General features: G+C 32.9%; 1 protein-coding gene across 1 annotated transcript in view; it reads left to right on the top strand.

Annotated features, from left to right (window-relative positions):
- Positions 1-15,738, top strand: part of LOC143223286 (spliceosome-associated protein CWC27 homolog) — a 52,080-nt gene that overhangs the window by 22,870 nt on the left and 13,472 nt on the right. The window contains exons 2-7 of the mRNA XM_076451077.1: positions 3,215-3,424; positions 6,655-6,798; positions 9,336-9,434; positions 10,646-10,755; positions 11,223-11,292; positions 14,253-14,512. Coding sequence (XP_076307192.1) covers positions 3,215-3,424; positions 6,655-6,798; positions 9,336-9,434; positions 10,646-10,755; positions 11,223-11,292; positions 14,253-14,512 — 893 coding nt within the window. The remainder of the gene's footprint in view (positions 1-3,214; positions 3,425-6,654; positions 6,799-9,335; positions 9,435-10,645; positions 10,756-11,222; positions 11,293-14,252; positions 14,513-15,738) is intronic.

The following is a 15,738-nucleotide window of genomic DNA, read 5'->3' as shown; positions in this document are numbered from 1 at the left end:
TTGCTTGTAAAAATTTAAAGAATTTGGTTCACCTGTTGCAAGAGCACTGTTCCTCAATATTCTGCAAAATACATTACCCCCCTCCCAGATTCTACCAGTGGATCTAGAGAGTCCTTACCACACCAAGTTTCCAGTCACTGTTGTGGTTGACAGAGTGAACTCCTCTACTCTTAAAGAGGAGGATGAAGTTGGAGACCCTCCTACTCGGATCTCTGCATGTTATTTTCACACAATGTCAATAGGAGTGGCCCTAGCCTATGAAAGGGCCTACTCGTAATACTGGTTCAAAATTAATGCTTGGCTATCCAGTTGGGTTGAGCATGGCCCTTCATTTTGATCTTTATTGGTTAAGTACATTGTTCATGGAAGACTGTCCACTGTCTCCTTGTAATTTTGAACACAGAGTGGTCCTATTGTGGGTCCTTTGTTGAGCACGGTTGTTCCACTTCCTCCCCATAATTTTGGGAGCAACTGAAATTTTCCTTACCCATATGGTTGGGGAGTGAGGATGAGTGTTCATAATTCCAGACTGGATAAGTTGTGTTTTCTCAAGTTAAGTATGGTATACATGATCCCACTTTTCTGAGCCTTGGGTGTTGCCTTTCAGACTACTTCAAGTTGAGAAGGTTTGTTCATTTCAGTGTTGTTTACTTTCTAGTTGTGATTCTGGTGGCTTTAAATGGGTAATGGTACGACTACCAGTGGGAATTCATTCATAAATATATTTTTATATAGCTTTAGTTCGAACACAGAGCAGTGGAATCTTGGCTATCAGGTTAGTACCTTGGCTTACAGTGCTGATAAATCAAGTAAAATTTCACACACATTATAGGAATTAAGTTCTTGGTAAAGACCATACCTGTTCTGGATGTAGTGCAGTTCCCCCCACACTTGTATCATTTTTTCCCATGTTACACCCATGTTATATACATACACTTTCTGTGTGGCTATAACTCTCACCTTATAAGTGTGTGGTTTTATAAGTGTGAGAGGAAGTGAGTATGTTTGTTTTGAAAGTTAACATTTTCTTAAATTGAAAATGTATTTTCTGTACTACTTACCTCCACTGACACATTCCCACCCTTCCTCTCCACTGAGAACCAGTGTTAGAGATTGAGATTGAGTCAGTTTTGAAGAAGTGATAACATTGTCAGAATGAGGTGTGTATATATAGTACCAAAATACAGGGTGTTCAGAAAGTCACTGTGCAGTTTTGAAAGAAGGGATAACAGCATTCATTCAGTTGATTTCAAGCCAGCAACTGATAGCAGTGTTTAGAAACAAAATAAGAAGGATCCAAGCCTGTATTGATGCCAACAGGGGTCATTTTCAACATTGTTTATAATTTTCATTCATATTTACCTCCTGTGTTCTATATTGAAACATGTCTGTTAATAAATATATAAGTGACTTTCTGAACACCCTGTAAAAAGCACATTGACATAGATGAAGAGTAGCATGAAATAATATTGTCAAAAACAGATGAGCATGGTATAAAATACTGGAACAAGTGTGAAAAATTCAGACTGTTGCTTAGATGGACAAAGAAAGAAACCTTGGCAGTCAATTAATAGCTTTAAGTGTGAGGTGAGGTAAGTATTATTGGACATACATTTTATATTTAAGAAAATGTTAACTTTAACAACATTGCACTCTTTTCTTTAACAATAATTATTTTTAACAATGACATTTATTTAATGATATCTACCATTTCTCTGTAGAAATGTGATAGTATCTTTTTTTTAATACAGAATGCTATGAACTAATTTTTTATTTTCAGCTTGTAATATATTTGTACTACCATATGTATATGATACATTTTCATGTACAACAGCTTAGGATTAAACAAGTAACTTAATATTAAAGTTCTATACTTGAAGTTGTCTATTACATTAAAGAAACTGTAGCTTTAAAAATATAAAAACAAGTTAGAAATAGGAATGTTAGTCCTAGGGTCATGTATAGAACTTCACTAAATATTTTAAATTTATAAAATTTGAAAGAAAAATGGATTTGGATAAATCACAGAAGAAATATTCAGTATCACTTTGTAGTTATGAAATATTTAGAAGTTGAGTGAATCATAATTTAGCTCACATTAAACATGGTAATTAGGCAATTATATATGTCCTTTGCAACATGAAGAGTACTTAATATAGTTTTCCTTATTGCTTCATTATTTCTTTTAGTCTTTTGATGAAATTGACTGCAAATTGCACATTGAAAGATTATCTTTCTATATATATGTATAGTTTATACACCTCTTTCACTTTTAGAAATATTTCAACTTGCCTTTAAAACTTTTAAGTATATTAATCTTGAAATTTCAGATATATAATTGCAGACTGTAAATTACTCACCCCATAGGCATTTGATACTATGTGTTTACTAAAAATCACAAATGTTTTCAAAAATTTGTATAGTATAATTTCATACACTATGTTACTACTTTCTATAGTATAATTTCATACACTATGTTACTACTTTCTAAAAGCAAATTAATTTGCATTAAATATCTAAATTTATCAGGCATGCTTGATTTTGTGTACTGTTGAGGTTTGCTACATTCACGTTCTCCTCGTGTGTATGGAGAAGTATTTCTGGAAATGGTTGAACTGTTAACAGTGATTGATATACACAACTCAAGGACTGTTCACAAGAGTGATCATAATATGGTGGATAGGAAGTATGATGATACTGTTTGCAGCATTCCTGACAGATTATGTTGACCTTATCATACAAGAATAATCAATTTATTGACTGTATTTGATTAGTAAGTCCTGTGACTAATAGAATAGCAAATTCCACTGTACTTGTAAACCCTGACATCACCTACTCATCTTCTTCCAAAGCAATTTTCCCATTATTCTCTTTTCTTCCTTGTTTACTGCTTCAGATCTGCTATTTATCTCAATTATAGCAAAATTTTCCCCAAACCTATTACTTAACTTATTTTCAAGCAAGCAAGCTGTGCATGTGTTGTATATATTATATCTTTGAGTCTTATAAAGGTTTATTGTCAAGCCAACAAATATCAAACATAACCCATTCTTGGAATTATGAATCTTCTTAAAAAGTTATTTTCACTGAATGAAAGTTACTAGAAAGATTTTCAATGATTAGAAGACAATTAATATGATCCTTAATTTTAAAAGAAAGATGTGTAATTAAAAATACTGAAAATTATATAATTGCTTTTCATCTTTATATGTAGGTTCTGCTCCAAACGACTGTTGGTGAACTTGACATTGAACTCTGGTCCAAGGAAGCCCCTAAAGCTTGTCGTAATTTTATACAGCTATGTCTAGAAGGCTACTATGATGGAACAATATTTCACAGACTTGTTAAAGGTTTCATAGTGCAGGGTGGAGATCCAACAGGGACAGGTACTGGTGGCGAATCTATTTATGGACATCCATTCAAAGTGAGGGATAAGTTACTTTAGTATCACTTCTCAATGTTTTTTATGTTTCATAACTGATTTACATTTCTTGTTGAAAATATGGAACAGTATTAATATACTTTAATATTAATAATATTATATATTAATAATATACAACATTAATAATGTAAATATTAGTTACTTAAACATTAATATCTTGCATTTTATATAAAGTAAAAAAGTGTTCAAAATGTTTCACTTTGGTGTGGATTCTTGTATGTGGTGAGGGGACCTCCCAGGGAAGGTTCTGTTCTTTCAGTTTACCTCCTCTGGGATCTAAACATCCACCCTTATGTGGCAACACATGAAGGGGAGGAGAGGATCCTGGTGCTTGAGGGGTCTGACCCTAACACACCACTTTGGCCTTGAATTCCTGGAGACGGGCAGCTTTGGGGTGGCCTCCCTTGGGTCAGTTGGCTAGTCCTCTTGAGCTAGGGTCAACCAAGTACCAGTGTTGGATGTTTTCAACAGGTGTTGTGGACATTATATCCGATGCTGGTGTTTGGGTATAGTGCTCACGAAATCCTGGCATTGCTGCAAAATCCTTGTTTGACATTGTAGTGGGTCCCCTCATAGGGCTCCATGGTGGGTGAGGTTAGTGGCCACTGATATTTCCATTTTTTTTATTATGGATCCTCCAAATGAAAACTTAAATAAAATAGTTAAAAACAGTCCATAGGTAAACAACCATGTCTTGAGGATTCTGAGCAGCAATCTTCAACATCTGTAACACCTGTTCTACCTCATTTTCTTATCCTACATTCTCTTTCAGACAAACCTTTAGGGCAAATGTCTCCCTTTTTCATACAGAAGAGACTAGAGGGACTTGCTGGCTCTCCAGAGTCAGTAAAGAAGCTTTTATCTGGTGACAGATTGGTAGAAACATCTACATCTCAACACAGTGAACTGCTCTTGCATTCAAAGGTGATTGGGGATATACATATTAAGGTTACACCTCATGCTACTTTGAGTTCATCACGAGGAGTTATTGTTAAGAGGGATTTGAAGAACATCCCTGAGTCAGAGATTTTTGCTGGTTTCTCCACCCAAGGAGTTTCTACAGTGAGGTGCATTTCCACTCGCAAAGATGGAATTACAACACCAACCAATATCCTCGTTCTGACATTTACATCACCACATTTTCCTGCTACCATCAAGGCAGGTTATTCTAATTGCAGGGTATGGCCATACATTCCAAATTCCCTTCAATGTTTCCAGTGTTAGTGGTTCGATCGCTCAAAGACATCATGTCATGGTTCCTTGACACGTACTCATTGTGGAGGCAAGGACAATGATGCCTATGAGTGTGAAACAGACCCTCATTTTGTCAATTGCAATGGCTTTCACCCGTTCTTCTTTCGTTCTTGCCCAAATGGTTGGAAGAAAAAGAGGAACAGTGTTTGAAAACATTTCATAAGATTACTTATCCTGAGGCTCGATTGTTGCTGTCCACCACTTCATCTCGGATGTATGATGCTGCACTTCATTCCACAACTACAGTGGGAATGCAGACAGATCTCTCTGTGCCTCCAAAAGAATCATTTTTAAAGCAAATAAGTATTTTGACTTCCATAATTAAAAATGTTGATGAATTAACTTCAACACCCATCTCTGTCTATTACATACATTCCAACAAATCCCATAATCTACTTTCTTTGGTTTTAGGTACAGGCATTTCCTCGAATACATCATCTTCTCCCACCCCAAGATAAAAAATGATCATTTGTTCATGTCCTCAGTCACTGGAATCCCCTTCCAACAGTCAACCCATGGTAGGAACCATGGAGGTTGATAGATCTCCCTCGAATAAGGACAGTAAGGAAAAATGACATGTTCATAAACAGAAGAGTTCTCCAGCCACTTTGCCTATGCATCATTAAAAATGGCCACCTTGATACAATGGAACTATCGAGGTTTACATTCTAATCTGGATGACATCAAAGCACTGATTGCTTTCTACTATCCTGTATGTCTTTCGTTACAGGAAACATTTCTGAAACTTGCCAATACAGTTACCTTTGTACAGAAAAGACAGGCTGTGTGATGGGTGAGTGCATGGAGAGGTGGCACTGTTGGTTGATCAGCATGTGCCCACCCTGTCTTTGCCACTCTACACACCCTTGGAGGCCGTAGCCATCCGTGTTTCCTTGGGTTGTACCATCACTGTTTCTTCTCTCTACCTGTCCCCTGGAGAGACATATGATCAATCACACCTTGATGCTCTCATTGAACAGTAGCCATTTCCCTTTTTAACCCTGGGGGACTAAAATGGACATCATCCCCTCTAGGGAAGTGCTGATATTGATAGGAGGGGTTGCTCTGTGGAGTGTCTGCTCTCTGATCAGAAGCTTTCTCTTTTCAATACTGGTTCTACTTATTTTGATGCACATAGTCAGTCCTTCACTGCTATTGCTCCCCTTCATTATTCTCCCATTTTTCATGGAGGGTTGATAATAATCCACGAGGCAGTGATCATTTTCCTATAATTTTGAGAGAGACTGGACATGATCGATGCCACCCAACCCGCATGCATCGGTGGAAGCTGGATCATGCAAACTGGTCCTCTTTCACTGCTCTCGCATTACTTGATCCTGCCATTGTCTATAAGCCATCAATAGACAAATGTGTGGCAGAAGTAACTGACTGTATTATACAAGCAATTGCTCAATGTATTCCTAAAACCTCGACATGTTTCCACTATATCTTCGTCTGTCGTGGAATCCTGCCTGCCATAAGGCCTGGAAGGCTTAAAAAGGGGTCTGGGATACTTTTCGTAGATATCCTACATTCTCACGCCACATCGCTTTCCAGCAGGCCCACACACATCCTCGATGGTTGAGATGTCAAAGTCAGAAGGAATCTTGGATTAAGTTCACAGCCAGCATACCTTGTACTACCTTTTCTGCCATCAGACTCAGGCAGAGCGATCACCTCTTTCCTTTCGAGCTGATTGTCTCTATGACTATAATTGTCCCTTTACACTGGTGGAACTCAAACTAGCCCCTCATCTTCTGGCAGCACATTTTTACATATAACTCAAAGAACCTTTTAGTGAAAAAGTTCATGAATTTTAGATTTTAGTTATTAATAGATGTTATGTTATTTATTTAATTGTACAATAATTATTATTTTTTTAGTTTTATTTATGTATTTTTAAGAAATTTTGTTTATTGAATGAACTTAATGAATGGTATCTATTCTTTTTCTATCAGGATGAGTTCCACTCTAGGTTACGTTTTGTTCGACGAGGCCTTGTTGCAATGGCTAATGGTGGGAAAGATGATAATGGAAGTCAATTTTTCTTTACTTTGGGTGCATGTCCTGAACTACAAAACAAGCATACAGTATTTGGAAAGGTGTGTTCATCATCTAACTTTTGTTTCCTTTCATTTAAAAGTGCTATTAATTAGAGGCATTCTTTCTCTTCTATTTTTAAAAACTGAAGTTTTTGTTGGCAATAGGTTGACAGATATTATTCTGAAAAGAGTTTTAGACTCTGTTTATGGTTGTTCATACATGAATTATGTTTGTTTACACCTATAAAGGTGAGTACATTATATTTAAGTCTCATCATGTCACTACTGTTCATTGTATTTGATGGTTATATCTTGAGAGTAACCTTGCAGTGTAATTTCTAATGAAAAAGGCTCCATCAGCCATGGTTGTCATGCAGTTTACTTGTATGCATGTTCAAAATTGTTTTAATATGATATATATGTATAATTCTCTTTTTTATGATGTCAGTAGGATATGCATTTCAAGAATTGGGACTGTGAGACTTGGGATGATAATTTAGAATAAAGATCTCTACTTCATGAGAGGGTTTGATAGTCAGAATTGTTACCACATAAGAATTTTGACAAACTGAAAAACTTGGTTAAGTTCATGTCTCCAAACATTTTGTTAGTTTCATGATGTGTTAAGGTCAGTTTTATCAATAAATTGTACATAAAAATCACATTTCATTCTGTTCAGTATTATGTTTTGTAAAGTTAGTTTTTATATCTATATTTCTTGGAAGTTAAACTTTGATTTTAAAATATTTTGATAAATAACCAAATTACCATTAATTGTATTGAACAATAAATTTACTTAATTTAGATTAATTTATAAAGATAAAGGTATTAACATAAGTAAAGTATATATATTAACCTTCCTAGTATGAAATAATAAATTCATGCAAATTCCATTTTATAAATCTTTGTAGAAAAGTTATTATAATTGAAAAGTAGAAAATAGATAAATTTAATTAACCTTTTTCCATATGTGGCATTAACATCATTTTAATGTTTATTGCTTTTACTGTATCTACAGTCATGTGAAAAAACACCCTATGAAAGCCTGTGTATTTTTGTAACATTTTTGGATATATAGATATTTAATCTCAATTTCAACAATACTGAGAGATTATAGGAATATAACTAAACAATTAAAACTGAAGAAAAGACTTTTCAAGATCTTCTGCAAATGTAATTCTACAAAAATGCATATTCTAACTGAAGAAAAAGTTAGGACACCCTACCTCCTAATAGCTAGTGTTACCCCCTTTGGCTGAAATAACTGCAGTGAGACACTTCTTGTAGCCATCTACCAGTTTCTGACATTGGTCTGAAGAAAGTTTGCCCCACTCCTCAATGCAGAATTCTTTCAGCTGTGAGATGTTTGAGGGGTTTCTTGGATGTACAGCCCGTTTCAAGTCACCCCACAGCATCTCATTGGGATTAAGATCTGGGCTTTGACTCTAGGACTCTCCATTTCAGTTTTCAGTCAGTCCTTGGTGGATTTACTGGTATATTTTGGGTCATTGTCATGTTGCAGAGTCCAGTTCTGCTTCAGCTTTAATTTTCATACAGATGGTCTCACATGATCCTCAAGCACCCTCTGATACACAGTAGAATTTATGGTGAATTCTATGATTGTGAGCTGTCCAGGTCTTGCTGTAGCAAAGCAGCCCCAAACCATGACACTTCTGCCTCCATGCTTCACAGTTGGTATGAGGTTCTTTTCCTGGAATGCTGTATTTGGTTTATGCCAAACATGTCCTCTGTTCTGGTGTCCAAGTAATTCAATTTTGGACTCATCTGTCCAAAGAACATTATTCCAGAAGTCCTGGTCTTTGTCTACATTCTATCTGGCAAACTTCGGTCTGGCCTTGATGTTTCTCTTAGAGAGCAAAGGTTTCCTCCTTACAGTCTCTTTCTGATTGTAGAGGCATGCACTTTCACATCAACAGTAGCCAGAGCCTGCTGTAGGTCCCATGATGACATGTTAGGGTGTTTGGAGACCTCGTTTAGCATCTTGTGGTCTGCTCTCGGGGTGAACTTGCTTGGACGACCAGACCTAGGCATGTTGGCAGTTGTTTTGAAAGCCCTCCACTTGTTGACTATTTTCCAGACAGTGGAATGGCTGATTCTAAATCTTTTGGGATTTTTTAAATCCCTTACCAGACTCATAAGCTGCTACAATTTTCTTTCTAAAGGCCTCAGACAGCTCTTTTGCTATCACCATGGTGCTCACTCTCACTTCAGTCAGGAGCACACCAAACTAAATGTCTGAGGTTTAAATAGAGCAAGCCTCATTCACAATGCTGAGTAATGATCTTCTAATCACATGCACCTGGTGTGATACACCTGTGTGTGAGTTGAGCCCTTTTGAGTGGGTATAAATGTGAGTGTGTCATAACATTTTCTTAGTTAGAATATGCATTTTTGTAGAATTACATTTTACAGAAGATCTTGAAAAGTCTTTCCTTCAGTTTTAATTGTTTAGTTATATTCCTATAATCTCTCAGTATTGTTGAAATTGAGATTAAAATACACAGGCTTTCACAGGGTGTCCTAACTTTTTCATATGACTATATATCATCTAGACATCATATTAGTTATTTTGACAGGTAACAGGGGATACATTGTATAACATGTTGAAACTAGAAGAATCTTTAGTTGATCAAGATGAGAGACCATTATATCCTCATAAAATTATTCAATCAAAGGTAAGTGACAAACTCTTTCTCTTGCCCAAAATAGTTAATATATATTTCCCAATGTGCCATAAAATTACACAAGTAATTTGGTTTTGTGGATATAATAATTTCTTGGAGAGTTAGAATTACAATCTTATATAGCATTTTTTGTGGTGTTTTTTTTTTTTTTTTTTAATACAAAGTTAAGACACCAATGATCATAGTAAAACAGATTTGAAACAAATGTTGCTCTTCCATAATTGTCATCATATTCACAAATGTACAAACATACTTTTTCAGACCCCTGCCCTCTGCATTGCATGCACAAAAAATATACAATTCAACATTTTTTGGTGTTTGACTGAAGGTCAGACATTGCATGTGAACTGGTAAAACCACAAGTTACAGCAGTATATTTCATAGCTTAATGAGGTTTATTTATATATAACCTTTGTAATACTACTGACATCAAATGGTATATAAAATATACTATAATTTCATATAAAAACATTCGTTATATCCGCTTTATAATTTTGACATGTCAGTTTATTTACAATACTATAATATCAAAAGTATAATAAATTGAACACCATGAATAATACAGAGTATAATAGGTCTCTTACATGGATTTCCAAGTATAGGGTAAACATAGTTCAGAAGTTGTATTTGTCAGTAATTTAAGATAAAGACTTACATACTTAACACCAAAATCCTATCATTCAGGGTGTCAGTTATTAATAAATTATTTTTTAGGCTTGTGTCATGTAGCAGCTACATGTCTGATTTTGTTACTGAAATCTGTAACCATCTGTTTCTCTAATAAAATATAAGATTCAATGAATCAAATGAAAATCTTAAAGGTTAGAAATAATTTCAGTTTTATCCTAGAAGGTTTATATATAGATTTGGCCACTTCCTCCCACTGTACAATTTGTATACTTGTGAAATTTTGTCAGTTATGAACAACTCTGTTACTGAGTGTTTAGTATTAACTTTACCAGTTCTAAAGTGTCTTTAGTCACAATTTTATTACATCTCCCTTAGTCTGATATGTGAATATATTTTTATGACTGATGAAATAAAAGTGGTTTATCAATCCAGTTTTAAAATAATTGATAGACTTTTAGTTTTTATCACATGATTTTTATTTATAAATATCAAATTTAATGCCATTTTTCTTCCTACATAATAATTTACAAGTACTTTGCATTTTATTGTTTAAAATTATCCTTTCATGATAGGTTCTGTTAAATCCTTTTCCTGATATTTTGCCAAGAAACAAAAACAAAGAGAACAAAACTTTTCAAGAAGAACCAAAGACAGAAAAGAAAACTCATTCTAAAGCAACAAAGTAAGTTTTATTTATCTATTGAATTTGAATAGAACTTTTTAACCACATATTACACAAATGCTAAAACTTAAATTATTTCTACCCTTCACAAATTAGAAAATAATTTAAATTTTTTTGTAATGTAAAAAAAAAACAACAACTTGGGTTTTTACATCTTGTAATTGTAAATTTTCATGGACATGATTGCTCTATTGCATTTGTCTTGTATAACCATCATAATAGCAAGTATATCAAAATGTTTCCAGCTATGAATTTTGATCATTTGCTTTATTGTATGTATATTTAAAAATTAATTTTTTTAGTATCATTATTGCATTAAATAAATTACAGAATAATGTTGTGCTGTTTTTAGATTTAATTTTTTAATACCTAGTGTATTTTTTTATGGAAAACATGCAGTTAAGTTTTCTTTGTTTTTGCTTTGTGGCATAACTTTGAGATAGATTTGATAACTTGATGTGAAACAGGAATTTCAGCCTACTGTCATTTGGAGAAGAAGCAGAAGAGGAGGAAGCAGAAGCTGATGCAGTTGTGAAGGTAAAGTGTGAATCTAAATTGAATTAAATGCAATTTATAGGAATGATGTTCTGGGTTACATCTTGAAACTACTTCCTTCATCATTAATTCTGCTCAGGCTGACTGTGTAGTTGGAGGACATTTAGGTTAGATGTGTGGGGTTCAACTTTATATCCAGTTACAAATAGATTTATTTTAAATGCAGGTATATGGTTGTGAGTGAATCACAGAAGTCACCAACTTAAGGAAATTTTCTGTTAGAATAAAGAACTGACCTGGAGACTGATATCAAAAATCTTATTCAATTTTTTATTACAATATATTCAAATATTCATCTGCCTTAACACCAACAAAAGTATCCTGATAAGATTTCACATCAAAAGAATCAAATGCTTCATCTAAGCAATAAATGTTTCAGTAATTAAGATCCTAACGATATTCATGAAATTACTTACCATAATCAACACGTTATCAATTAAAAAATGGTATGGAACGTGCTCAAACATAATTTACTTTATAAGTCCTGCTTAACACTGTACATTTTAAGTCAATTTCCTAACTATGCTATTTGACCCAGAGAAATAACAGTTACTTGTATTGAGTTTGAATACCAGGTTTTCTGGACTTGTTTGAGGACAATTGTCTTCATTTTGGGCATTGGATCTGACAACATGAGAGAACACACTATAATAGTAGGAATACTGGCTCTTGATGTTGCTGGAGTATTGATTTTTTACTTAAAAATATGGGTTTTTATATAACTTTATTTAGTATTTTTATGATTCTTCAAATAGTTTATACATCAACTCACATGTGGATCTGCCACTTTATTGGATTTAGTTTAAGTCATTGTAATTCTTGTAACTAGAACCAAACTAATTTAATAATTGATTATAATAAAAGATGGTGAGCTGGCAGCTTTTTTGCATGTTTCTCTTTGTCTCCTTCCAAATAAAGTTCCACTAAGAGTTTCTAGTTTCCTTTTTAGTGCTTTTCAAGCAACTTGACAGAAAAGGTTAAAAAAATCTTAAAATGCAAATGATGTGAGGTAAGAGTTCAAGATAAGTGTTGTCAGTTTATCTCAATATATCAAAGAAGTGCAATGTGTAGATAAAACACACACAATTTTCATTATGGTGAATAACAATACAATGTGTTAATTTGTTAAAATAAAACATTTCCCAAGTTACAAACAGGTACATTTATGTCTGTTTTCTGTGTTGATAATATGAAATGTAATAAAACATAAATGAAAAATGTATTTTTATGTATTTCAACCATTATTTTCATACTTTTCTAAATTTTCAAAACCTGTAAAAGGTAATTCTATGAAGGATCTAGATGCTTCAAGCATAAATCATGATAAACAGTAAATATTTATGAATTTAAATTAGATTTCTTTTCAGTGAATTTTTAATGGAAAGAAAATCCACTACATGAAATGATTATACACTATGTTGTTATGCCTGTAAATGTTAACTTGAATGTTTCATATATGCTTGTTCTGCAGTCTGTATAGACTTCATGGATTATCAAGATTCATTGCTATATCTCTGAGAACTATACATCATTTAGTGTTCCTTCTGTAATGGCCAAACAGTTCTAGATAGTTTCTTATGAGAAGCTTCACAAAATCGTTTAGTGAAATGTCATAAAATAAAGGTAATGTGGATTCACTACAGTAAGATCTTACCTTGCTAAGCTGTTCACTTTATTCAAGGATGCTACTTATTTTCTTGGACAACATGAATTGTGTGAACTTGATGTAACTAGATTTCCAGATGGTTTTTGTTAAGGTGATACATGAAAAATTATATAAGAAAATCTCATCAGAGAGGCTGGGAAAGCATGGCTGAGTGAGAGAAAGTATGAAGTTGTTATTAGTGGAGTGATAGATTTCTCCTGGTTACATCCCTGCCTTATTTTAGCATATAAAAAAACAAAACCATGTTATAGAGAGAATATATGAAGGCAGATGACCAAGGTTACTGAAAAGCTTGATAGTTTCAGTTGAAATTTACTTTCCTATAAAAGTGAAAATAAGATGGGTTCACTTAATAACAGGATATTTAAACAGGAAATATGGTAAAGTAATTCTGAATTTTTTGACATTAATGTGTCTGAAATAAAAAAAGACTGGATACAGTTATTGTGAAATTAAATTTCATGTCCAACACAAAACAGCTTGTGTGTATACTGCTTATGTACAAAGAATAATCACTATTATTAGAGAGTGATTTCTAACTTGTCTGTTCTCTTCTAAGTTTGTTTCAGACTATGTCATCTGTGAACCTTATTCCAGTAAGAAAAAGCATTACTTGTATACTTTAATTAAAACTATAATGTCATACACATTCAGAGCAACTAGCACTGTCCAAATGACTGGGCATTCTCATTAGAAGGTGTCTCAAGGTAACAACGTCCTTCATCACCTGACCTACCATTAAATAAATTTTCTACACAGTTTTAAATTTAAAACTGTTTTCACCACAGTCAGAAGAGATATTACTTCAAGTGAATGACATAGAACAATAGATGACTATAGTGAAAGGAACTTAATGTTTTTGGTTGATGTACATTAGAATAAAGAAAATATTTTAGAGAAACAATATGTATTAATACAAGAGTTAGCAAACACAATATTTATCATGCTGAAGTAATAATTAAAATTTCAATGTATGATTTAGCAAAATATATGTTTTTATAGATATATTTAAACTCCTGGCTTATTGGTTCAAATAATTTGAACTTCATTTGTGGAAAAATAAAGTAATTGGACAAGAAATTTGTTAAAAGATTCTGTACTTGGGAATTGATTTGGAACAATTTTTTCTTATTTGAGTCAGAAACATGGTACTTGAAAATGTTTTTCTGTATTTTCATAACACTTAGATTTCTATAAAGTTTATTTATCTGTATGTATGAAACTTTAAATATTAAAATTATTTTAGTATTTTTCTTTTTTTGTTTTTTAACACTAGGAGTATCGGGGGAAAGGGAAAAGTAGCCATGATTTAACAAATGATCCAAAACTTAGTTCTGAACCAGCTGTTTTGGCTGAAGACATAAAAAATAATTCACATTCTGAGAAGAAATTGCCTGTAGATCCAGAAACTATACAGAAGATACGAGATAAACTGAAAAAAGATACAACAGAAAATAAACAACCTGAACTTAAGAAGGAATCAGAAGAAAGCCTGAGTGACAGAGAGAAAAAAAGGAAAGAGGCTGCAGACAAAACGTTGGTTTCATGGGTTTTTTTTCACACATTTGTGACATTGTAATTCCATTAACTTCAGTATTTCAGATGAATGTTAAAACAAAGTTCAAAGTAACTTATTATTGTAACATTAATTTTTGCATCTGTTTCTCAGTAAATTTTTACTTTTTATAAACCACTACTATATAATTAGCAATTGTGTAACAGTTTATTTTAAAAGCTTCTTAGCATAATAATTAATGTTGGATAAATCAAATTCAAAGAAACCTTCACTTGTGAAAAAGACAAAACTACTTATCAAAAACATTAAGTTGTCTTGGAATTTGATTTACTGATGTGTGTTCCATAAACTGTAATATAATTTTATATAGCTTTCATTTTGTAATTCAAGAGAATGGGAGTACAAAAACTGATGAATAAACAGCAGGTTTTATTTTAGACATCACATCAGCATTACACTTATCAGAAGTATAATATTAATTTTAAACTGTGAGGTGAATCCTATATATTTTTAAGTTGTTTTTATGTGTACAAGCCCTGATATGCCTGGCTGACAAAAGTCAACCAGGTTCAAAGTAAACTTTAACTGATTTGTTTTATGTGTACAAGCCCCAATAAACCTAGCTTACAAAAGTCAACCAGGTTCAAAGTAAATTTTAACTGATTTGAGTTTTCTATTCAGTTAATTGCTACAATGGTAAGAGTGTGATAAGACATACTTAAGTATCTTTAATTATAGACTTTAAAATTGCTCCTATATTAGGATCAAATATTGTAGATTTAGTATGACAAAATTTAATATACATTTTATGGTTAACAGTAAGTGTGTTTAGAATGCTATGATTAAAATTTCAAATTATCAAAAAAGTGGTGTCAAAATTTTTTTTAATTATGTGAAAGTGTGTTACACTTTAACTGATACTTATCTAATGCAAATGGTCATATCATAAATAAAACATTTGGCTTAAATATGTAAATCTATTACATCAAACTCTCATTTCTTTACTTTGTAAACTGAAAATCAAACCATTAAATTATTTCCAAATATTATATACATTGGTTCTGAATTTGAAATACATTTTGCCAGAAGTTGCCAGGTGTAAAATGGTCATTTAGAATTGTTTTAAATGTGCAAAATTCAATAGCCAAATATTAATTTATGTAATCACTAACTTGGACACTTATATATTCTAACCTTTATGTGTGTATGTGTGAGAAGTTATTATCATTAATTGAAGAGAGAGATG

The sequence above is a fragment of the Tachypleus tridentatus genome, chromosome 8 (assembly GCF_004210375.1).
Source record: "Tachypleus tridentatus isolate NWPU-2018 chromosome 8, ASM421037v1, whole genome shotgun sequence".
Lineage (NCBI taxonomy): Eukaryota > Metazoa > Arthropoda > Merostomata > Xiphosura > Limulidae > Tachypleus > Tachypleus tridentatus.
This window is presented reverse-complemented; position numbering and strand designations above follow the sequence as displayed.